The sequence below is a fragment of the Leucoraja erinacea genome, chromosome 30, assembly GCF_028641065.1.
Source record: "Leucoraja erinacea ecotype New England chromosome 30, Leri_hhj_1, whole genome shotgun sequence".
Lineage (NCBI taxonomy): Eukaryota > Metazoa > Chordata > Chondrichthyes > Rajiformes > Rajidae > Leucoraja > Leucoraja erinaceus.
Window position 1 is genome coordinate 16,992,493 of NC_073406.1, and position 25,405 is coordinate 17,017,897.

General features: G+C 43.9%; 1 protein-coding gene across 2 annotated transcripts; it reads right to left on the reverse strand.

Moving 5' to 3' along the window:
- Nucleotides 1-7,300: 7,300 nt before the first annotated feature.
- On the reverse strand, nucleotides 7,301-23,862 carry LOC129711707 (trypsin-like). 2 transcript variants are annotated; one of them, XM_055659575.1, is made up of 4 exons: nucleotides 22,673-23,862; nucleotides 12,675-13,068; nucleotides 10,870-11,136; nucleotides 7,301-8,697 (listed from the first exon to the last, which is right to left on the reverse strand). In XM_055659575.1, the coding sequence occupies exons 2-4, from the start codon at nucleotides 12,948-12,950 to the stop codon at nucleotides 8,551-8,553; spliced, it is 690 nt and encodes a 229-aa protein (XP_055515550.1). In that variant the 5' UTR covers nucleotides 12,951-13,068; nucleotides 22,673-23,862; the 3' UTR covers nucleotides 7,301-8,550. The 2 variants fall into 2 exon arrangements, with proteins under 2 accessions (XP_055515550.1, XP_055515549.1); XM_055659574.1 differs by lacking the exon at nucleotides 22,673-23,862 and having other exon boundaries at nucleotides 12,675-12,816; nucleotides 12,918-13,188.
- Nucleotides 23,863-25,405: the final 1,543 nt, after the last annotated feature.

Consider the following 25,405-nt stretch of genomic DNA (forward strand, 5'->3'; position numbering starts at 1 on the left):
CTTGTGATTCCAATGACTACCAATATTAGCCACCTCCAAAACAGAAAAACTAAGTGAAAGTATGTTGTACTCCAAAGAAAGAAATTGGGAATTCGATGGTCTCAACATGAATTCCCACCAGAGGTTTTTACACACCTCACCGCCAAAAGCACAGGAAAATGGCACTTGCACAGGGAAAGGGTTTGATCAGAAAGTAGTTTGATCATGGGAATCCAAAGATTTAATTGCTGCTAATAGTTTGCGCACTATGATTATTTTGTGGGGCCAATGTGAGCAAAAAAAGATTTGTTAGTATCCCATGATAACCACTGGTATCTTGCTTTGCCAGGTGTAGAGAAGCAATTTATTCAGGGTGCAGGACCTTTGGGGCAAGATGGTCACAATGAAAAGTGACAATGTTCCCAAAAATAAGGCAGATCAGAGCAGTGTTTTTAAGGACACAAGTGTTGGGAGTTGTTTGGTTGTGGGGTGCTGATGATCAAACAGAGGAGACATTGTAGAAACAAAGAACTGCCGATGCTGGTTTACACAATAGGACACAAAGTGCTGAAATAATTCAGCAGGTCAGGCAACATTTCTGGAGAACATGGATAGATGACGTCAAGTAGGGACCCTTCTTTCTAAAGGAGACATTAAAGTAGATAAGAGGGAACCACTTCAAACATCGATCACATAGAAAGGAAGGCGAGGAATAGTACGATCTGGGAGGAGGTGAGAGAGATTAGAGTTCAGGGTCTGGTTGATGCAAGGATTCTGAAGAAGGGTCCCAACCTGAAACATCACCTGTCCATTCCCACCACTGCTGCCTTATCTGCTGAGTTCCTCCAGCGCTTTGTATTTTGCTACAGTCTCGTGTGCCAGATACAGAAACAGAATCAGCAGTGGTCCATTGCTGGCAACTTCAGGGCATGTTTATAAGAGCAGACTGCAACACTAAGATTTCATCCCCCCCCGATATTCGAATATCCCCAATCCTGGACTTTCCCCTAGTCACTTTAATTTCATGTATCTTGTTGTGTTTTATGACTGTAGGCAGACCAATTTCACTCATGGGATGAATAAAGTTCTATTGTATTTGCTGATCAATTAAAAGATATAGCATGGAAACAGGCCCTTCTGTCCACCGGACATCGATCGCCCATCCACACTAGTCCTGTGTTATCCCACTTTCGCATCTACTTACACACAAGGTGCAATTTAAAGAGGCCAATTAACCTTCAAATCTGCATACCTTTGAGATGCGGGAGAAAACAGGAGCACCCGGAGGAAACCCATGTGGTCACAGGGAGAACATGCAAACTCCATACTGCCAGCGCCCGAAGTCAGATTCTTCTTCTTGCGTATGGCGTGCACAGCCTAAAGTTGTAGGACAACTTGTTCTATTTGATCTTATTTGATTGTGCACGCCGGGTGGATTGCATTCGTCGAAACAGGGCGGACCACGTGAAGGTTGTAATCTTCCACCCGCAGGTCAGGATTGAAACTGATTCTTTGGTGCTGTGAGGCAGCAGCTGTGCCACCGTGTCACCAAGTTTCAATGGGTCCCATATAAAGTGGTATAGGCCACACTGAGCACCTGAGTGTCATGGGATCCATACTTTTTGCTTCCACCACTCCATTTGACTTCTCTCAACGGTAATTTATACTTATGTGATGGTGACAGACTCTTTCCATGTCTTTTCACGACCTGTGAGGATTGGCACATTGCAACCTGGTTCGGCAACTCGAACATCCAGGAACAAAGTAGATTACACAGAGTGGTGGGCACTGCCCGGTCTATCACGGGTACTGACTTCCGCACCATCAAACTGATATATAGGAGGCGCTGCCTCAATAAGGGAGCCAGCATCATCATAGAATTAGACCACCCTTGCCACGCTCTCATTTCACTTGTATAATCGGGAAGAAAGTATGGGAATCTGAAACCCGTGACCAACAGGTTCAAGAATAGCTGCTTCCGAACAGCCATCAATCTCTTAAACACTGCATGTCACTAACCTCAACGGTGAACTATGGACTGGCTTTGGTTGCTCTAATTACTTTGGGCTTTTTTGCCATTTGTATTGGAGTTATTAATTTATTAATTAAAAAAAAAAATTATGTGTGTTGTGTTTAAAGGGCTGTTATGCAAATGCAAGTAATAATTTAATTGTTCCATTGTCGGTACATATGACAATTAAACACTTGATTTGCCTGCCACGGACATTAGTTGGTGCTTGCAGATCTGAGTGCCGATTTGAGCTGGAGACTAAGATTTGTGTAAAGTTTTCAGAAAAAACCTTGAAACAGAACATTCCTGAATGATTAGCATTTATATTCAAAATAAATTCTTGCAAACTAATTGAACAAAATAGAACGGTTACATTAACTAATTATTCCATCCATAATCATTGCAAATTTTAATTAAACTACAGCCTTATGAGCAAATACAAAGGAAAAACAGGAATTGTTTTACATCTGATGGTGTAGATATTATTCAGGCATATAAATTTATAACGAAACATATTTTGATTGATTGAAAATAGGGCCAAGAACTGTATTGTGATACCGGGATTGAATAAAATTACTGTATATATATATTACATCGTGTATAGATGTGCACTTCTGTACATTTATTTTAACTGGTGGTAACCAGTCAAATGAAAGTATCCAAAGACTGCTACGCACAGCAGGCAAGTGATGTGAGTTTGTGCTTCCCCTTCCTGACAAATAAATTCTATCACCAGACAACCAATTGGTAAAAATGTAGTTGCCACACCTGTGTTTAATGATGGTAAGTACTTAATAATTGAGTGAAATAATTTCAGTTTTAATAAGGCATTGATATTTGCTACATGAGTGTTAGGATCGGCTGTCCTTCCTTCACTGAAGTGCTGAAACTATGAAGGATATACTATCGGCCAAACTCACACAGGAACCAGTCGATGGACTGTGATGGGGAAAATGCAGGGAGTTGTAGATTAGTCAAAGAGACAAATTTCTCGCAGGCTGTATTAACAGGTCTGGTTTAAGCATATTATGAACTCTTAAAGGGATGGATTCTATCATTCTGTAATATAGGGGCAAATTGCAAAAGAATACCCTTTGAAATTAATGATTTAAAAAACTCAGCTTGTGTTCCCCACGCATCCTGACCACTCCTCCCTTGATGCTGACCGAGACAGCGTGCCATTGAATAAGCCCCATTAATTCTCATACAACGTGAACATTTTTGGTCTTCACTCAAGTTTGAAAGCTTGTACTTCAATCTTGAACAACAGTTAGTTTATTAGAGGGTTTGAGTTCAAAGGATTATGTACAGACTATATGTCTTCAGTGTATTCTCTGAATTTTGATAGGGTTTTGTGTATAAAACTTTGATGTAAGTTACCATGTTGTTCTTGTGGGATAGTCCCCTGCTCGGGGTGATGGTGGAGGCAGATGCGATAGTGGCATTTAAGAGGCATTTAAATATGCTCATGGATTTGCAGGGAACAGAAGTATATTGATCAAATGCAGGCAGATGAGATTAGTTTGGCTTGGATATTGTAGCCAAAGTTCCTGTGCGGAACTGTTATGTGTTCTATGTAGATGCCCAGGGGTCTGCTCCTCAGCTGTGTTTTTCTGTATTGTTTTCTCACATCACTCTTAATACTATTTCATACAGATCACTTAATGCTCCATGTTACCTTGAGCTATTTGCACCACCTACATCTTGATCCCACCATCAACAGCATCTTTGTTCCATCTGCTACGTCCCTTTTCACTATCCACTATTAACGCCCCTTCCAATTTTCAGGCATTGTTACTGTGCTCTCTCAATTATCTCCATCTGAGGCCATGACTTAGTGCGCAGCACATTCAATCTAGTAAACTATACCCTCCCAGTAAAGTAATGGTTGTGGGCCTAGATAGTTCGTCCAAGGGTCAGTGACTTGAATGCTACGAGGAGAAATTCCTCCACTTGGAGGAGTTTGGAATCTTCATAGGAGGCTGAGGGGTGATCTTCTAGAGGTGTATAAGATCATGAGGGGAATGGATGGGGTGAATGCACCGAGTCTTTTACTCAGAGTCCGGGATTCAAGAACCAGAGGACATAGGTCTAAGGTGTGAGATGAAAGATTTAATAGGAACCTGAGGGGTAATTTTTTCACATGGAGGATGGTGGGCATATGGAACACGCTGCCATAGGAGGTAGTTGAGGCAGGTACTATAACAACATTTAAAAGACATTTGGTCAGGTGTATGGATAGGAAAGATTTAGATGGATGTGGGGAAAACGGGGGCGGGTGGGACTTGTGTAGAAGGGGCATCATGGTTAGCATCGGTGAGTTGGGCCAAAGGGCCTGATTCCGTGCTGTATGACATGGCTACCAATTCTCTGCCTCGGGGCCTGTGGATGCTCAGTCACTTGGAATACTCAAAATTGATAATATCTGGATTCAGATACTAACAAAGCCACTGAGGATGGTGCAGGAACACAGGCCAAGGATGAGAGTGATCTCACTGAACAGCAGATCCTGCTCAAGGACTCTGGACTTTTGCCTCTTTTTATGTTCTAATGACGGCCTCCTCCATCTAACTAACAGAATAATGAACAGAAGGAGCCTAAACCATTAAGGAATATATTTATCCATGTCAGCTACGCCCATCAATCCCCTGCATTGCACAGTGATCACAGCCATAGTGGATTTAGTGTGTTCATGGCATGTGTGAGCTAATGAAGAGAGAATACACAGCACCTTCCCTGACTGTGAACCAAACCAGCTAATCAGTCTGAACCTGAAGGGTCTCGACCCTAAACGTTACCTATCCCTTCGCTCCATAGATGCTGCCTTACCCGCTGAGTTTCTCCAGCATTTTTGTCTATCAGCTAATCAGAACTTTTTTCTGAGTGTGGAAATGCCAAAGACTAGAGGGCATGGCTTTAAGGTGAGAGGGGCAAAGATTAAAGGAGATGCATGGGGCACGTTCTTTACACAGAGAGTGGTGGGCACCTGGAACACGTACAGGCAAATGACATTAGTTTAATTTGTATCATGTCCAGCGCAGACTGTGGGCTGAAGGGCCTGTTCCTGCGCTGTACTGTTTATATGTTCTGTGTTCTTTATTCAGACTTCTCTGATATGTAGGAATCCCATCCTTGACCACTAATTATTGCTGAACTAACCCTCGTTTTGCCAGCTCTATTTAATATATAAAGCTATGTTGCTTTTTTTTTTGCTGCTGATGAACCTGGTTTGCAATCTCCCAATCCATGTTTTTATTCATCACATTTCGTGATGTTGCAATTTACCACTATGTTTTCTGTACATCTCTCTAGATTATTGGTGGAAATGCTTTTGTGGCTGCTCTACACTCAAGGGCACCACTCTTTGGAGTCATAGATTAATGAAGTTGTACGGTACGGAAACAGGTTCTTTGGCCCACCTTAGTTAGGACTGACCAATTTAGGATTATGTGATAGTCTCATTTGGCCCATAAACCCTACCTATCTCTCTATTTGATCAAATGTCTTTGAAAAGCCATAATGTTATCCTATGACTAGGTGGGCTGAATGGCCTGTTTCTGTGCTGTATCTAGGGTTCTATGACTCCTCATAGTTTTCATGTAGGCTTTATTTATCCCAGGCTTCCTCCTCATTGGTCTCCAGTGTCCTACAACATTGAGAACCCTTAGGTACATGTGTTTGTCACCGATTCCTGTGTTTCACTATGACCACAGGAGAACACCATGGAAACAAGCAAAGAGGAATGTCTAACTCTCTCTCTCTCTGTGGAGGATTCTATTGTTTGATAAGAACCGAAATGTCACCTATCCATGGATGCTGCCTGACCCGCTGAGTTAATCCAGCACTTTGTGTCTGTCCTTATTTACACAGAGAGTGGCGGGTACCTGGAAAGCACAGGTAGAATCAGATATGATAGTGGCGTTTAAGAGGCTTTTAGATAGGAATATGGATATGTAGAGAATGGAGGGATATGGATAACATGCTGGCTGGGGAAATTAGTTTAACTTGGCATCATGTTTGGCGCAGCCTTTGTGGGTCGAAGGGTCTGTCCTTATGGTGTAATGCTCTCTGTACATAAGCAGTAACAATTGGTATATCGAGGTTTGCCTGCCATAAAAACCTGCAGACAGCCACAAGGTTTCCAACCCTCTGAAATAATGTTGTTTTAGTGACCAGGATTAGATTGTACCTTATCCTCAGTCAGTGAAGTGGAGCAAGAAATTATAGGAATGATGCTGGCTTGAAAGGAAAAAAGATTGAGAGTGTGTTATTAATAATAATGTACCTGTAACTGGGTTCACATCTTTAATAACCAGCTTTGTTGACAGTTTTGGTGGTGTCTCAAGCATTGTGGAGGCCGGCCGTCTGCTTTTTTAATTGTCTGTGTGGTCCCCACTGATGAATGAGCTGACATTATTGATCATTCTGTGGGCCGAGCCGAGAGCTCAGCATTCTCTACGGATCTGCGAGTGAGAGGCCAAAAGCAATGCGAGTAGGGAATACTTATGAAGTCGGGATAGCATCTTAGAGAGCATTGAAGAACCAAGGGACCTTGGAGTACAAGTTCATAGATCCTTGCTGGTGGCAACACAGGTCTATACAGTGGTTAGATAGGTCTATGGGAATAGGTGATGTTTCGGGTCGAGATCTTCAGACTGAGATTCAGGGGAAAGGGGAACGAGAGATATAGACAGCACATAGAACCAATGAATGAAAGATAGAAACATAAAAATATAGAAAATAGTTGCAGGAGTTGGCCATTCGGCCTTTCAAGCCAGCATCACCATTCAATATGTTCATGGCTGATCATCTAAAATTAGTACCCTGTTCCTGCTTTCTTCCCAAATACCCTTGATTCCATTAGCACTAACAGCTCTATCTAACTCTCTCTTGAATACATCCAGTTATTGGCTTGCACTGCCTTCTGTAGCAGAGAATTCCACAGATTCACAACTCTCTGGGTGAAAAAGTCTTTCCTCATCTCAGTACTAAATGGCCTACCCCTTATTCTTAAACTGTGGCCCCTGGTTCTGGACATCCCCAACATCGGGAACAATTTTCCTGCATCTAGCCTCTCCAATCCCTTAAGAATTATATATGTTTCTATAAGATTCCCTCTCATCCTAAATTCCAGTGAATATAAGTCCCGTCGATCCATTGTTTCATCATATGTCAGCCCCGCCATCCCGGGAATTAACCTGGTGAGCCTACGCTGCACTCCCTCAATAGTAAAAAGATATGCAGACAACGACACAGAGAGGGCATTTCGAGTATAGAAGTAGGGGGGGGGGGGGGGGGGGGGGGGGGGGTGCTTCAACTTTATAAAGCCTTGGTTAGACCTCAGCTGGAGTTCTACGTGCAGTTCTGGTCAAAACCCTATAGGAAGGGTGTGATGGCACTGGGGAAGATGCAGAGGGAATTCACCAGGATGTTCCCAGGGATGGAATATTCAGCCATGAGGAGAGGCTGGACAAGTTAGATCTGTTCTGGAGCGATGGAGGTTAAGAGGGGTCATGATTGAGGGATAGAAAGGTATGACGATTACAGATAGGTGAAACTACAGGAAACTTTTCCTCATACGAGAGGCAGACATAAACAGAAGACATGGAATAGAGGCTAAAGGTGGGGGGAAGAAATTTAATGAGGACATGAGGAGAACCTTCTGCACCCAGAGAATGGTGAACTGCCTGAGATAGTGGTTAAGGTTGTGTCACGGACAGCATTTAGGAAATGTTGAAATAAGCACTTGCATGAGTTTTACATATAGGGCTATGGACCTAAGGGTAGAGGTGACAGGATTGATAAGGAAGGGTACCCACACTGGTCAGTGTGGATGAGTTGGGTTGAATGGCCTGATCCTGTGCTGTATGATTCCATGAAGAGGACAGTGGAATCCCTGTAGAATGCATCTAAGGCCCACAGTGGCTGGATGGTTAACCATTGCCTAAAAGCATCCGAACTGGGATTTAACAGGTGAACATTGGGCATCCATTAATGTGTCCATTGGCCCAGAAGAAAAGATGCAGTAAGCAAAACGGATGGGGCTTATGCTACCTGTTCAACCCATTGCAGCGAAAGATAATGTAAGCTGTAGGACATGGAGTTACAGCTGCTGAAGGTACAAAGCAATCGTGTGGTGAACTAAAGCACTAGCATGTGATGTGTATGATGATGAAAGCTGCTCCTTCCACTAATAAAAGAGGAAAAAAATAGCCTGGTCTTCAAGAGAAATTCATTCCCGAATTGACATTGGCAAGTGGAGGTTCCAAAAGTTTCACAGCAGGAGATTTCTCTTGTCAACAATTAACTCCATGGGTGTCAATTCTGTTTAACTTAATGATTATAATTAAAGACAAATTGTTAGTTGCCAGATTCAATTAATTTTTTTTTTTTTTAATGCGTGAATAATTGTGTGTTGCAATAATTGGCCCAACAACAAAAGGCAATTTTGGAAAATTTAGTGTGGATTTTAGGGCTAATATAAGCAAAAAAATAATAATTAACCAGGTATCAGCTAAAGTATTTCCATAAGTAACCAGGAATGGTGAGTGTGGCTGTACTCAAAGTATTATTTTTCTTTTAATCCACCTGATGTACTTGGCTACATTTGTGTAAACTCCTGGGTATTTGTAATGTGCACAACTGATACCCCAGGAGACAATTCCTTGAATGACTCCATCACAGATCAATGGCCCTCCGGAATCGCCCTGCAAGGTAAAACAGCGTTTAATTAGAATCCAGGTGAGAAGACATCAAGAAAGGTACAGAAGTGTGAAAATGCACACTTCCAGATTCAGGGACAGTTTCTTCCCAGCTGTTATCAGGCAACTGAACCATCATAACACAACTAGAGATCAGTCCTGAACTGCTACCCACCTCATTGGAGACCCTCGGACTATCTTTGATCGGATGTTACTGGCTTTATCTTGCACTAAACGTAATTCAAGATATTCCCTTTATCATGTATTTGTACGCTGTGAATCAAAGATCCTATAGCGAGCAAGACAGTCCACTCGACAAAAAAGACGTATTACGGTCATGGGCAGATTCATGGGTAATTTTCGGCCCCATTTCCGTCTCCGCACCAAAGCGGAGCAAAGATACTAGTGCGGAGACGGAAGCCGGTTACGGAAACATCCTCGTAAAAATAAAAGTTAGTTGGTAAAAATCTTCTCCTCATTTTCAGAATTATAATTTATTAACACAAACTGTTTCCCCGCAACGTTGATTACACTGCGAGTCGGGTCGGGTCAGGTTACTGAAATGTAGAAAAAAAGGCCCACGTTCCGCTCCGTTGCGTACTACACGTCAGCCCATTGCATTTAGCAGGAGTGGTCTATCTTGCTCCGCTATAGGATCTTTGCTGTGAATGGCTCGATTGTAATCATGTGTTGTCTTTTAGTTGACTGGATAGCATGCGACAAAAGCTTTTCACTGCTCCTCATTACATGTGACAATAAAATAATCTACACTGAACTAAACTAAACTAAATTTTAGATTTTACCTTCACCATTAGAGATCTGAGTCCGTGCAGACCAGCGATCCCCACACACTTGGGACACACAATTAGCTATTTTACCAAGCCAATTAATCTACAAACCTGAACGTCTTTGGAGGGCGGGAGGAAACCGGGGATCTTGGAGATCTGCAGGGTTTCCTCCAGGTTCTCCGGTTATCACCCACATCCCATAAACTTGTGAGTTGGTAAGTTAATTAAGCTTTGCAAATTGGCTTCCTCGTGTGTAGGGAGTGGATGCGAGTTTGGGATAACATAGAACTTGTGCGCTCGGGAGATCAGTCGTCAGTATCGACTCGATGGAGTTGAAGTGCCTGTTATTTGAGAAGATTCTACAGCTTCTTCCTTTCCCTTCCAAAAGTACCAAATCCTCCCGTTAATTTGAACAAAAATTAAAATGCTGGAATAACTCAGCTGATCAGGCAGCATCTGTGGAGCGAATGGACAACATTTTGGGACTAGACCCTTCTTCAGTCTGAAGAATGTTCCCAACCAGAAACATCGCCTATCCATTCCCCTCCACAGATGCTGCCTGACCAAATGAGTTTGCGTAAGATTTCAGCACCTGTCTTCCAGCATCTGTCTCATCCTGGTGAAATGTTGGTAGGGGATAGAACCCGAAGTTGCCGTTAAACATTATCACAGCCAATCTCCCCGTGTATGCATATTACATGCAGCGAGAAAACCTTGAATCATTTATCCTCTCCGACATTGAATCTACACGTTAATTGGAACATTTCATAGTCTAGCAACTTAGCGCAGCAGTAGAGTTCAGCCTTACAGTACCAGAAATTGGGTTCAAACCCGGCTAAGGGGGGCTTTCTATATGGAGTTTCTACATTCTCTCCGTGACCGTGTGGGTTTTCTCCAGGTGCTCTGGTTTCCTGCCACACTCCAAAGATGTACAGGTTTGTAGGTTAATTGGCTTCGGTAAAAATTGTAAATTGTCCCTCATGTGGGTAGGATAATGCTAACGGCGGGGATCGTTGGTCAGCACAGGCTCGGTGGGCCAAAGGGCCTGTTTCTGTGCTGTATCTCTAAATGAAACTAAACAAAACTAAACAAAACTAAACTAAACTATACTAAGCTAAACCTAATGCAGAGATGACCATTAGATTGCAGCAGTAATGCATTCCTCATTGGGGGTTTGCAATGTGCATTCAAATTGGAGCTAGCTTTGGTCTCTGCCACTGTGATGGATGTCCCCGACCTAGCTGTTTCTGGCTTCTGCACAATCGAACGTGATGCGTCTTTCTGTCAAACTGCAACCTGAATGTGAAACATTCTACAAACCGTGCAGATTTGCTGCCATGGTGAAAAGAGACAGTAACTAGAGGACATTTGAAAGGGCAACGTTACATACCTGACAAGAGTCCTTGCCTCCTCTGGAATAGCCTGCGCAGATCATGTAGTTATTCACTCTTCCATTGTAAGCGGAAGGTCTGTTGCACTTATAGACGGAAATGATAGGAACTTGAACAGCCATGAGCACATCTGACAGGCTGTAACTGTAAACAGTGGTGACTCCCCATCCTGACACTGTACATAACGTACCTGCAGCCACCGTTTTACGAGAAGTTGGAATCGGTATGGGGCTGATATATGCATTCTGATTTGCTGGTCTGTTCATCTGATATATTTAAAAAAAAGTGTTACATGTTTTTTATTAACCTGACATATTACATTTACTAAATTAATTTATTTAAACATTAGTCTGAAGTATCAAACAAAAGTTTGTATTCAAATAACACCCACATACAGGCTTCCGCATATGAGGAATGGTAACTCATAGCGGACGTACTGGCGATCACATGGAAGTGTAACAAAACTCAGAAGACCTGCTAACAAATCCCTAACATTGGCCTGGCCAAGCTGGCCATCTGTGAGTCACAGTGCCAGATGGAAGAGGGCTCTGCTCCAGCCGGCTGCCTGCCCCTTTTCCGGGGTTACCTCCATGCCTGGGTGGTGCTAGAGAGGGTCTACGCTCTGTCCACAGGGACATTGGGGGATTTCCAGGACCGCTGGGCATCCTGGACAAGGATTGTAATATGGTTGCTTAGTAGTTTATTTAGTATATTTGATTGTCTTGTATTATGGAGGTGGGTTCTATTTTGTTTTATTGTATTGTAAATATTATTTTAATATTTTAATAAATATTTTTGATTAAAAAAAAACAAAAAACAAGTCCCTAACATACAACATTGAAGAGTGCAGCTCAGGAACAGGCCCTTTAGGTCTGTGCAGGACATGATGCCAAGAGCTGTATAACTTCACGAGGGACATAGAAAGGGTTGATGCACAGTCTTTTTTCCTGGGGTAGGGCAATCGAGAAGTAGAGGGCAAAGGTTTAAGGTGAGAGTGGAAAGGTTTAACTGGGATCTGAGGGGCAATTTTTTCACACGGAGGATGGTGAGTATATGGAACGAGCTGAAGAAGAGGGAGTTGAGTTAGGTACAATAACAACATTTAAAAAGTTTAGAGGGATATGGGCTAGATGTGAATAAATGGGACTAGCTTCGATGCGGCATCTTGTTCGGCATGGACGAGTTGGGTCAAGAGGCCTGTTTCAGCGATGTATGACTCGACGATGTCCCGCATGGATTTAGAATGCACACAGACACAAGCAGAGCACACACAACCCACCCGTTCACCATGAATGCAGGCAACGTGACTGTGCTCTTTCCCTCTCTCCATTCACCTTTAGACTTTCGAGATACAGCACGGAAACAGGTCCGTGCCTACCAGCGACAGTCCTGTACACTAGCACTATCCTACATTCTGCGGACAGTTTACAATTTACAGAAGCCAATTAACCTCCAAATCTTTGGAGTGCGGAAGGAAACCGGAGCACCCGGAGAAAACCCACGCAGTCACAGGGAGAATGTACAAACTCTGAACAGACAACACCCGTAGTCAGGATCAAACCTGGGTCTCTGGCGCTGTGAGGCAGCAACTCGACCGCTGCGCCACTGTGCCACCCCCTCCCTTGTTAGCCATTCCCTCTTGCCTTGAATCCTCTACCACCATGCCCCCCCCCACCTCCCTCTCCCCACAGCCCCCACCCTGCACGTTAGCTCTTCTCTAAGTGGGACTGCTGGGCGCTGGCATTTTCAATTGCTTCCCCATCAGGCTTGGCCCCCAGCACAAGCCCACGTCAAAATAACTTACCTTCAGAAGCATGATGTCGTGTTTGAACGTGGCCGGTTGGTAATATGGAAATATGATAAGCTTAGCGATTCTGTAGTACTTCTCATTGCCATCAGACTTAGACAAACTGTGCTCTCCCAAGACAATAGTGATGAGGTATGGACTAGGATGACAAAAACAACCACAGGTTACGTTGTGCAGCCAGAGGCTTTTAAAATTGATTTCCCACTTAAATAGATGTGATTTATGTTGGAAGGAACCTACGGTTTCACACAGTGAGCTGCAGAGAGGATCCATCTGCGGTTAATTAAACTTCCACTGCAGTAATGCACGGATCGTATCTGCAAGGAGGCTTGATATGGAATAGAGTGAGGGGCTGCCTCAGATCCTCCAATAATTCTGTCCTGGGCCAGACCTGGCAAAAGGAAATAGAGTAATACAGTGTGGAAACACCCTTCAGCCCGACTTGCCCACACTGACCAACATGTCCCATTTACACGAGTCCCACCTGCCTGTGTTTGGTCCATATCCCTTTAAACCTGTCCTATCCTTGTACTTGTACGTACTTGTCTAAATGTTTCTGAAACATTGCGATAGTCCCTGCCACAACAACCTCCTTCATACACCCACTACCCTTTGTGTAAAAAAAAGTTGCCCCTCAGGTTCCTATTAAATCTTTCCCCCTTCACTTTAAACCTATGTCCTCTTAGACCGGGCAAGAGACTCTGTGTGTTTACCCAATCTATTCCTCTCATGATTTTGTACATTATAAGATCACTCCTTAACCTCCAAGGAATAGAGACCTAGCCTGCTCAACCTCTCTTTATATCTCAGACACTCGAGTCCTGGCAAGAATCTCGTAAATTGTTTCTACACCTTTTCCAGCTTGATACAAAAAAGGAAATATCTCCAACAGGCTGAGACCAATCTTGCTCTGGGGAAAAGTTGTTGTTGGTTGAGTGAAATGGAGTGAAGCTGTGAAAGGCAGAGGTGTAGGAAATGGCCTGAAAGTCTGGTTGTGTGAGTGGAGAGAGAAAGACTGAGCCCATACAAGGTGTGGTCAGCGACAGACAAAGCAAGTTTACAGAATTGTTGAAGTCAGCCATGAAGCTGAAATGTGCCTAGATACTTGGTATTGGTTTATTATTGTCACACATAGCGAAAGACAGTGAAACACTTTTATTTGTGTACTATCTCGTTAAATCAAATCCTTCTATAAATGAGTACAATCACGCCACACCAGGTAGTGCAAAGAGTAAAATACCAGAGCACGAAATATATTGTCATAATGTATAGCATTACAGTTACAGAGAAAAAGTCCAAGGTTCGCAATGAGGTAGGTTGGAGGATTGGGACTATACGCTGATTTATAGGAGAACCATTTAGTAGTCTGATAACAGCAGGGAAAAAGTTGTTCCTGAATCTGGCAGTACCTGCTTTCAAGATAGTTGATGCGCTGTTGTCTACTCCAAGAGCCCTCAATTAATTTACTGACCTGCATGTCTTTGTGGGATGTGGGAGAAAACCGGAGCACAAGGAGGCAACCCGTATGGTTACAGGGAAAGCATGCAAACTCCACGGGCAGCAGAAGAAGTCAGGATTGTATCTGAGTCTCTGGCACAGTGTGGTGGTGTTATAATAGATAAATGATTAGCAAGTTCACCTCAGTCACTGCAATCTGTATTGGAGATTTTATGTCATGGATTCATGGATATGCGTATCCATAAATCTAATTAACTTAGTGGATAATTCTTCTGGGAAAATGGAATGGGGAACCCCAAGGTGAAGAAACAATTCACTCATCTTTTTTACATGTTGTGATTGTACCTGTCTACCACTTACTCTGACAATATACAACTACAATTTGACTTGTATGTTGTTAGCAAATCAAAATAAATCTATTGCATCCGCCACCTTCAATGTGATTCCACCACTAGTCACATCTTCCCATCTCCACCCCATTCTGCTTTCCGTAGAGACTGCAACTCCTCAGTTCACTCATTCCTTCCCATCCAAACCACCCCCACTCCAGGTACATTCCCCTTCAACAACAAAGATGTAACACCTTTCCCGACATCTCCTCCCTCACATCCATCCAGGGAGCCCAGCAGTCCTTCCAGGCGAGACAGAGGTTCATGTGCACCTCTATTAACCTCACCCACTGCACCCATTGATCCAATGTGGCTACCATGACATATGGCAAGACCACACGTGTTCAGGCCGCCAAGGGCTGCTGGATCACCTGGTTGTTAACCATTTTAACTTGCCTTCCCATTCCCATACAGACCTTTCTGTCCTGGGCCTCCTCCATTGTCAGAGTGAGGCCACATTCAAACTGGAGAAACAACACCTCACATTCCACTTTGGTAGCTTACAACCTAACAGTACAATCATTAAATTCGTCACTTTCAGATAACTAACCTACAAACAATCCCCCCCCCCCCCACCCCAACCCCATTTTCCCCTCTTTCATTCCCGTTCCCCACCTGGATTTGCACCCGTTTCTCTTTCACACTTCCGTATCCCCTTCCACCTATGTTCCTTCCTATGGATTCACAATTCGTATCTCTTCTAACCTTATCTCACACGTTGTCTCTTCTTCTCAGGCCTTTGTCCAACCTTCTGTCAACCTCCCCCCCCTTCTGACCTGTATCCACCCATCACTTGCCAGTCTTTGTCCTGCCCTTCCTCTTCCAGCTTTCACCCACCTCACCACAATCAGTCTGATAAAGGGTCCCAACCCAAAACGTTGCTTATTTATGTTCGTCAGAGATGCTGAGTTACTGCAGCATTTTAAAAAGAAAAATTGTATCTGACATTGACTCTTGTAGAACAGTTGTAGGTAGTTGCTTGTTGGTCGACAATGTACAAGTGCTCTATATTCCGAGGTTTATCTCCCAATGCCCAGTAAATACACAAGGGAGCATTGTGTCAACATAGACTCATAGAACAATATAGCGTGGAAACAGGGCCTTTATCCCAACCCGTCCATGCTGACCAAGTTGCCCAACTAAGCTGGTCCCAATAGCCCGTACCTGGCCCATATCTCTCCAAACATTTTCTCCCCATCTAACTGAACAACAGTCTTTAAAATGTCATAATTATACCTTCCTCTGACAATATATGATTACATTATGACTAATGTATTGCAAACAAATCCAAACAAATCTATTTGAATCAGACATTCAGAAAAGTTGCAGATATGAATAGATGTTACTTGCTTGTTGTACAATGTACAATGGGTTTTCACATGCCTGGTACTACACATGTGAGACCACAAATAACATTCACTATAGGTTCACAAAATAGGAAGATAAGAATAGGTCTCAGTTGAAAAAATGTTATCAAACAAAATTGTAAATTGTAAAGTGGCTAAACGTCTGGATGTAATTTTTAGGAAAATAAAGCTGTTGTTCAGGTGAAAGTTGCCTTACTGTTATATTCTGGCCATCGTCGCAGAAACAAAATCTGATGATTTGATCTCAGTTACTTTGACTGCGAGACTTCTCTGTTTAATGCAAAGTGAACATTGGACAATAAGCTTGAGCAGTAGCAGATAAGTGTTGTCCTTGGTCCTGTTCCATATCGCTGATAAAACCAACTGTTGCCTCATCTCCACCTCGGAGTAGAGCATTTGTAGTTATATCAGCCACCATCTCCGAGCCACCACAATTTCTGACTGGACACTCCACGCCCCAGAAACCTACATCAATTTCCCCACTTTTCTCATTCCTTTGGACTTCTGCAGTGATACATAATATTTAGTGATGTGTTAATCCTGAGTGCATTGATCATCAAATTATGTTTTCTTAATCCATTATACTCTTTGTTCATTCATAGGTGGGATTTCAACTCACGTATTCGTTTTTTACTCATAGAGTGGTAGGTACAAGGAACATTACGATAGTGGCAGTTAAGGGGCTTTTGGGTAGGGATATATAGGGAATAGATGGCTGTGGAGGTGAAGTCTTTGGGAATTTTTAAAGCAGAAATTGACCCATTCTTGATTAGTAAGGGTGTCAAAGGTTCCGGGAAGAAAGCAGGAGAATGAGAGGGAAAGATAGATCAGCCATCATTGAATGTTGGAATAGAATTGATAGGCTGTATGGCATAATTCAGCTCCTATGATAAACATGACCTTATGGAATGAAGAGATAAGGATTCAGTGCAGGCGGCAGAGATTAGTGGAAGGTGGTATCATGTTCAGCACAGAAAGTGTTCCTGTGCGGTGCTATTTGTTCTATGTATGTGTTCTATGTCCTTGCATCAGTGGCTCAGACCTCTGGCTATTAGTTCAAAAACCTAACCATTATACTACTAGGCCCCTCACAGATATTGGCAATATCTGAACAGACCCCACTATCCTAGGATATTTGAACGTAGGACACTTAAGGGCCTGTCCCACGAGCATGCGACTCCATGCGGCAAGCGTGACCTAAAGGGCCAGTCCCACCAGCATGCGGCAAGCGCGACCAAACCAGAAGCAGGGGCCGCGCGGAAGTCGAGTGAGTGACATGAAGTGCGAGCGAAGTCCGCAGGAAGTTCGGCGTGACATACGGCGCCGAGGCGGCAGGCCGTTGCCGCGCAGAATTTTTGAACACGGTCAGTTTTTCGTGGCCCCGCGCGATGTCGGGACCAGCTCCACACAACTCCATACGGCTCCGGCGATCGAAGTGGGACCGGCCCCGCGAGGCCGTATGGCTCAAGCGACCACGTTAAGTCGCGCTTGTCGCATGCAGGCGCATGCTGGTGGGACTGGCCCTTTAGGTCGCACTTGCCGCATGCTCGTGGGATAGGCCCTTAAAGCTCACGATGTCCGTGCCAAACATGATACAGAGTTAAACTAATCTCATCTGTCTGCAGGTAGACACAAATGCTGGAGTAACACAGCGGGACCGGCAGCATCTTTGGATAGAAGGAATGGGTGATGTTTTGAGTCGAGATCCTTCTTCAGACTTGACATCTGCAGTCTCATCTGCCTGCAAATTATCCATATTCCTGGATATTTATAAATTGAGTTGAAGCAAATATTGTTCTTTCCCTGTTTCTTATGAAGTTCTTGGAAGTTTGACAAAAGTATTTTACTGGTTTAAAATTCTATATATCTTTGCAGCCCTTACCTATCTAACCCTAATGTTCTGTCATCTTTGTAGCCACGTTCCTCTCGGGCACTTCTATTTTTGGGGTTCAGTTTCCCTTTGACCTTCACCATGCCAAATGCACCAAGTTAAAGTTACTGTTCCAATCCATCAGCTTGGGTGCATTCCAGTGGGCTAACACATCACAGAGAGAATCAGTAACATTCCCTGAACTTTGGATATTGACTTGACATAGAGCAGGTGCCGGGTCCCATCTCCTTCAAGCAACAGATCGTATTCCCAATGACTTTGGTACCAGTCATTGGTACTAGAGATCAGACAGTTTCTACAAGGATCTAGGGTCCCTCAGGGGAAAGTCTCTTTCTCTGCACATGCAACATCCTTTAACCTCACACGTATTGTGACAAATAAAAATAGCCCAACGACATGAGGGTTGAGATAATTCTAAGCACATGTAAAATATTGCTTCTGTTTAGAAGGAAAGTCTTGATGGAATGAAGCAGCATTGGTGTGCAACAGGTGGAGCTACTACTGCTCCAGTGACTCAGATTCGATCCTGACCCCGGACGCAGTATGTATGTGGAGTTTGCACGTTCCGGCTGTGATTGTATGAGTTTCCTCTGAGTGCTCTGGTCTTATCTCGCACATCGCAAAGTCCTGGATGGTCGATTAAATGACTGCTGTAAATTACTCCAAGTGGGGTGGGTAAGAAGATCAGGTGAGAGTTGGAAGGCAAGTGGCAGCTAATAAATGACAGAGAAATAAATGGTGGAGGGGGCAATGGGATTGGTAGGATTGCTTCAGGAGTCAGCAAAGAGTTAATGGGCTGAATGGCCTTCTTCCATATCGGAGAAAAATATAAGAATGCCATTCAACATTAATATGTCCTTCACCAGGTCCCCCTCAGAGGGCAAGGATCGACAAGGCACTGGGAGCATGTTCCTCAAAACTGGTAGGATTTAAGGGAAATGCGTTCAGGTTTGAAAGGGAGATGTGCGAGAGTGCGGGCGCTGGAACCTGAAGATCTCGACCCCGCGAAACGTCCCCTGTCCATTCCCTCTCCAGATGCTCCCTGATGCGCTGAGTTCCTCCAGCACTTTGTGTTCTGCTCAAGTACAAAGGCATGTGATTTCCCTTTCAGGCTCATCACCAGCAGACACATCTCAAACCCAAGGGGATGCTTCCCTGGAAACTCAGTAACACCTGGAAACGGTTGAACAGTGCATCCAGAGCATTTTCTTGTGGACTGGCAGGAGTTTTGAAAAGTTTTCTTTATTTCCAAATGTCTGCACAGCGGCGCAGCGGTAGAGTTGCTACCTTACAGCGCCAGAGACTCGAGTTCGATGCCGACTACGGGTGCTGTCTGTACGGAGTTTGTACGCTCTCCCTGTGACCGTGTGGGTTTCCTCCAGGTTCTTTGGTTTCCTCCCACACTCCAAGGGCGTACAAGCCTGTAGGTTGATTGGCATGTGTAGGATAGTGTTAGTGTATGGGGCGATCGCTGGTTGGCGGGGACCCGGTGGATCGATGGACCAATTTCCACACTGCATCTCTAAAGGCTAAAGTCCATCTTGCCAGTGCTGAATACATAAGGATATTTTTTAACCTCCTTCATCCTTTTACCTTTTAATGCCATCCATCTACAACCTGGGAAGACCCCCTTAGATCCATCTGCTAGGGAGCATCTCTATTCATTTTATTAAATTAACATGATTATCAAATGTATCAGCCTTGAAACTTTGGTTAAGTTCCAATACAATGGACTATTATTTCAAAAATTCACGTGACTTCAGTTTGGTTGTGGATTTCAGAATAACCTTCTCCACACATATTTCAAACTATCCAGTTTGTTCAACATGAAGCCCACCCTTGCACGTGGAAGCAATTGGTACATTGTGTCCCTTCCAACTCCCACTGGAAGTTAATGGTCTCAGCACATTTTCTTTCCCCGATTTAAAGAACGAACTGCAGGAAGAACTCAACGGGACACTGGGGACTCATCCACTGAATGCCAAAAACCATTTGCTTTTTTGCTCTAGAGCCCAGCATCTGTCGTATTTTCTTCTTTCCCCGATATTCATTATTCCTACATTATAAATAACTTAAACGTAATGGGCATTTGCAGTAAAGCAGTTCACATCCAAATAATCGATGGCAAAACAGCTTCAGTCTTCCTCATGAGTTATCAAACTGGAAAATTATCAAAAGTAAACATCCAAATGGGTTCCTGGTTGGGGATAGAAGCATTTCAAGGAATGATTCCAGTTTGCAGTCCAGTCAAAGGTTTGTCATTGATCCCACTTGCGTGACAGTGGTGGTATTGGCATTCGAGACACAAGAAAGAACAGATACTGGTATCTTGAGCAAAACACAATGTGCCGGAGGAGCTCAATGGGTCAGGCAGCATTTGCGGAAGGAATGGACCATTCCCCCTATAGATGCTGCCTGACTTGCTGAGTTAATCCAGCACTTTGTGTGGGTTTATTATTGGTTTATTATCGGTTTATTATTGTCACATGTACCAAGCTGCAGTGAAAAACGTTGTTTGCGTGCTATCCAGTCAAATCATACTATACATGAATACAATCAAGACATATACGAGTGAAACAGTTAGTGTGAAGGGAAAAATAACCTTTTGTATCTTGTGCCCGAAGAGAGAGAAAGAAGAGGGAGAGCCAGTGTGAAAATAGTGGACTCATGGGCAGCACGGTGGCATTGCAGTAGAGTTGCTGCCTTACAGCGCCAGAGACCCGGGTTCGATCCTGACTATGGGCGCTGTCTGTACGGAGTGTCTACATTCTCCCCGTGACCTGCGTGGATTTTCTCCGACATCTCCGGTTTCCCCCTCACACTCCAAAGATGTACAGGTTTGTAGGTTAATTGGCTTGGTATAAAATGTAAAATTGTCCCTAGTGTGTGTAGGGTAGTGTTAGTGTGCAGGAATCGCTGGTCAGCACGGATTCGTTGGGCTGAAGGGCCTGTTTCCGCGCTGTACCTCTAAACTAAACTAAACAATCTTGGCGAATGCAATATATATTAGCTTCAGGCGGCTATGTCCTCAGGCATATCTGAAGACACTTCCCTGACCATGGAGCACTGCTCAGCTGCAATGGACTCTTGTTAAACAGATTTTACTACAGCAAAGAATACCATTTCTACAAGAGGGAATAAGTATAATTGCCTTTGTAGATTGCAGCAGGAACGAGTGTCTTAAGGCAAACAATCTAATGGTTCAGGCAAAGCGTAACTTGTGCTGTTGAAAACAAGCTTTTGGACAAGTAGGGGAGTGAAAGCTTATAAGTTTCACTTTTGTTCATCAGGCACAGTGGCGCTGCTGCTAGAGCTTTAGTCACTCAGCACCAAAAGCCAGGGTTCGAACTTGACCTTGGGTACTGTCTGTGTGGAATTTGCACGTTCTCCTTGTGACCGTGTGTGTTTCATTCGGATGCTCCGGATTCTTTCCACATCCTAAAGACACGGATTGTCGATTAACCAGCCTCTGTAAATTGCCCCTCGTGTGTAGGGAGTGAATGAGAAAGTGGGATAACATTGAATTAGTATGAACGTTTGATCGATGGGTTGGCGTAGGATCGGTGGGCCGAAGGGCCAGTTTCCAAACTGTATCTCGTCACTAAACTAAAGTCTGTGCTTGGAGCAATTGCAAAATACACCTTCCCTTCGAGGCTTGGCAGATTTCGTTTTTTATTGGAATTACCTAACTCTAACAGTCCACCAAAAGTATTTTCCTTTGAAAGTAACTAAATTCATGAATATGTTCACTCCACTGACAAACAAAAGTCAAAGATCTTTCATACTCTTTAATTTCCTCATTCTTATCCATGTAACATTACGATAAGTGATCATGATAAATGAAAGTAGATACGATTTATCGATGATACTATCATTCATAAAATGTCTACTCGTGTCCCTTGAGTTTTACAGCCACATGGGACTGCAAGTGCTGGAGGAACTCGTCGGGTCAGGCAGCATCTGTGGAGGGAATGGACAAGCGACAATTCAGGTCAGATCAGTCTGAAGAAGGGTCTGGTCTCTCCATTGATGCAGCCCGACTCATAGAATTTCTCCAGCACTTTATTCTTTGAACTGTATTTGGGGCAGACCTGTATGTAATCAGTTAAAATCACTATGAATGCCTAGAAAGAAACAATGTACGACACAAAAAGCTGGAGTAACTCAGCGGGTCAGACAGCATCTCTGGAGAAAAGGAATAGCTGAGGCTTCGGGTGGAGACCCCTCTTCAGACTGAAGAAGGGTCTTGACCCGAAACCTCAGCTATCCCTTGTCTTCAGAGATGCTGACTGACCCGTTAGCTTACTTCAGCCTTTTGAGTCTATCTTCGGTTTAAACCAGCATCTGCAGTTCCTTCCTACACAAGAAACAATCACATATTTTTTTAATGTGGAAGCTAATAAAAAATAAAAATCAAGTTTTGCCAAGCCTTATACCACAGTGTGTAGGACGGAACTGCAGATGCTAGTTGAAACCGAGGACAGGCACAAAAGCTGGAGTAACTCAGCGGGTCAGGCAGCATCTCTAGAGAGAAGGAATGGGTGACGTTTCAGGTCGAGACCCTTCTTCAGACCGGTTAGGGGATGAGCGAAACGAGGGATATAGACGATGATGTGGAGACATAAAGAACTGAATAAAAAATATGCAAAATCCCTGGTAAGTTAAGGGCCCGTCCCACTTGGGCGTCATTCGCGCGTCATTTACACGTCACGATGCACGGCGCGCGTGTTGTGGCGCATGGCGTGCATTACATGCGCGTGGTGACGTAGGCAGCGACGAGCAGTCGCGCGCGGCGTCCCAGGATTTTGGAATTCACAAAATCTTCGCCCGCAACCTGCGTGACGTGCAAATGACGCCCAAGTGGGACAGGCCCTTAACCCTTCTCCTTACCTTGTGCAATACCCATTAACACCAGAGTCTTTATGTATATAAAAGTTCCCATTGTGTGGTATCTGCAACAAAGACAGAACAGAAATGTTTAGACACTTACAGCTAGCTGTCTCAGTAGCTCAGCAAGTTCATCTGGAAAGCAGTTGATTCATACACACCAGTTAAGCTTTTAAACCCTATTCTTGTTCTCACTCCAATGCAATGCCGTACAATACCATTTATTTGTCATTTGAACCTCACATGAAGTTCAAACAAAATTTGGTTTCTGCAGCCATACAACAAGAAAAGAACCAAGACACACACCAACACAATTTACACAAACATCCATCACAGTGAATCTCCTCCTCACTGTGATGGAAGGCAAAGTCTTGTCTCTCCCCTGCTCTCTATTCTTCTCCCGATGTCAAAGTCAAAGTCAGATTCAGACCAGTGACTTGGTCTGGGAATAGGGCAAGTCAAGAGTGTTTAATTTTAGTTTAGTTTCGAGATACAGTGCAGAAACAGGCCCTTCGACCCACTGAGTCCATGCTGACCAGTGATACCTGCACACTAACACTGTCCCACACACTAGGGCCAATTTATAATTAGACCAAGCTAATTAACCTACAAGCCTGCACGACTTTGGAGTATGGGAGGAAACCTGAGATCCCGAAGAAACCCCATGCAGGTCACGGGAATAACGTGCAAACTCCTTACAGACAGCACCCATGGTCAGGATCAAACCCGGGTGTCTGGCGCTGTAAAGCAGCAACTCTACCGTTGTGCCACCGTGCCACAATACAGAATTGTCGTATGTACTGGTAACGGATCAGTGAAATGCTTGCTTTCTACAGTTTAACAGGCCCGTAAACACAGTAACAAACAGATAAATATATAATTATCAATAATACAATACATTCTTCAGACTGAAGAAGGGTCTCGACCCGAAACGCCGCCCATTCCTTCTATCGAGAGACGCTGCCTGTCCTGCAGAGTTACTCCAGCATTTTGTGTCCATCTTCGATTGAAACCAACATTTGCAGTTCATTTCCTCAGCATTGACTGCCGTGGATCTCAACAAACCCCATCAAATATGCCAGAAGCAAACTTGAAATGAGCCATAAAGAGAGCAGAATGACTTAGTGAGTCAACGTTTACCATGCCCTACTTTTTTTAACCATTATAACACAACTATATTAAATTAATCTCCATCTAAATACTTTCTTGTTTTCCAATGAGATAGACATACCTTAAGAAAAGGTCGACGTTTTAAGGACTGACCAACCAGTGTTGCACTCTTTGATCCAGTTTGATGGTTACCCTAATGCTAAAACTGACAAGCATCATTCTTGCTGCCATTATATATGCCGGTAACAAGACACTGCTGCATTACCAGGGTAATCCTATTGTTCCTGCTCTGTCCAAGGCTAGCCTGAGGGCTAAAGGAACTCAATTGGACCCTCGTAAATGTATGATTTTCTGAACTAATTCTAGAGTTACGTCCTTTATCATGAGTGTGAGGGCGGGGAATCCAATTCCATTGTATTATTCCGGAAAAAAATAAGGCGTATAATAGGCAGGCACCTAGCGATTCTATCATGCGATGCTTCTGTGCCCTGCTCGATGGAAGGTCTTTGGAGAATCAGCAATTGGGGATTGATCGCATGAGATTCATAGATTCATAGTCATAGAGTGTCGAAACAGGGCCATCAGCTCAACATGTCCCATCTACACCAGGCCTACGTGCACTGCAAACCTATCCTATCCATGTACCTGTCTTAATGTTTCTTAAACGTTACAATAGTACATGCCTCCTCTGGCAGCTCATTACATAAACCCATCACCCTTTGTGCAACAAAGTAACCCCTCATATTCCTATTAAATCTTCCCCCCGACCCTCACCTTAAATCCATGTCCCCTCAAGTTCACTTCTTTCCTTCTGACTCACGAATACGTGGAAGGGTCCAGACAAACATAGCCATAGACTCACAGAGTATACAGCATGGAAACAGGCCCTTCAGCCCAATCTGTCCATGCCGTCCAAGTTGACATCCTGGGCTAGCCCCATTTGCCTGCATTTGTCCTCTGAACCGTTCCTTTCCACATTGTCATCCACTCATTCCTGGAATAATTCTTGTAAACCTCCACTGGACTCTCTCCAGAGCCAGCACATCCTTCCTCAGATATGGAGCCCAATATTGCTCACAATACTCCAAATGCCGCCTGACCAGCGCCCTATAGAGCCTCAGCATTCCATCCCTATTTTTGTATACAAGTCGTCTCGAAATAAATGTTAGCAAAAAAAACTGTTTGAAAAACTTGCTTGCACATTTCCTTTAAACTTTGTCCCTCTCACCTGAAAGCTAACCCTCTGGTCTTTGTCAATTCTATCTGGAAGAAAGATTCTGTCTATCCTATCTATGTCTCTTATAATTTACAATTTTCTATCAGGTCTCCCATCAGCCTCCGACGCTCTAGACAAAAAATATCCAGCTTTGTGCAACATCTGTGGTTGGGTTTGTTTGGAGAAGGTCGACTCAGCCAAAACTTTGCTGTGCTTTGGGCGGCTGCACCGACTGTGTGAAAAGGGAGGCGGAAAGTGCAGTGAGTAGTGCAGCTGGCAGCTAGAGAGGGTACGGTGGGCAGTGTAGGGAGCAGGAGAATTGAGAGGGAAAAAAATGGGTCTGTGAGGAAGGAGATGAGTGGAAAGGGAGTGAACAGAATTGGAGAGAGTTTAAGGGAAGAGGGAAACTG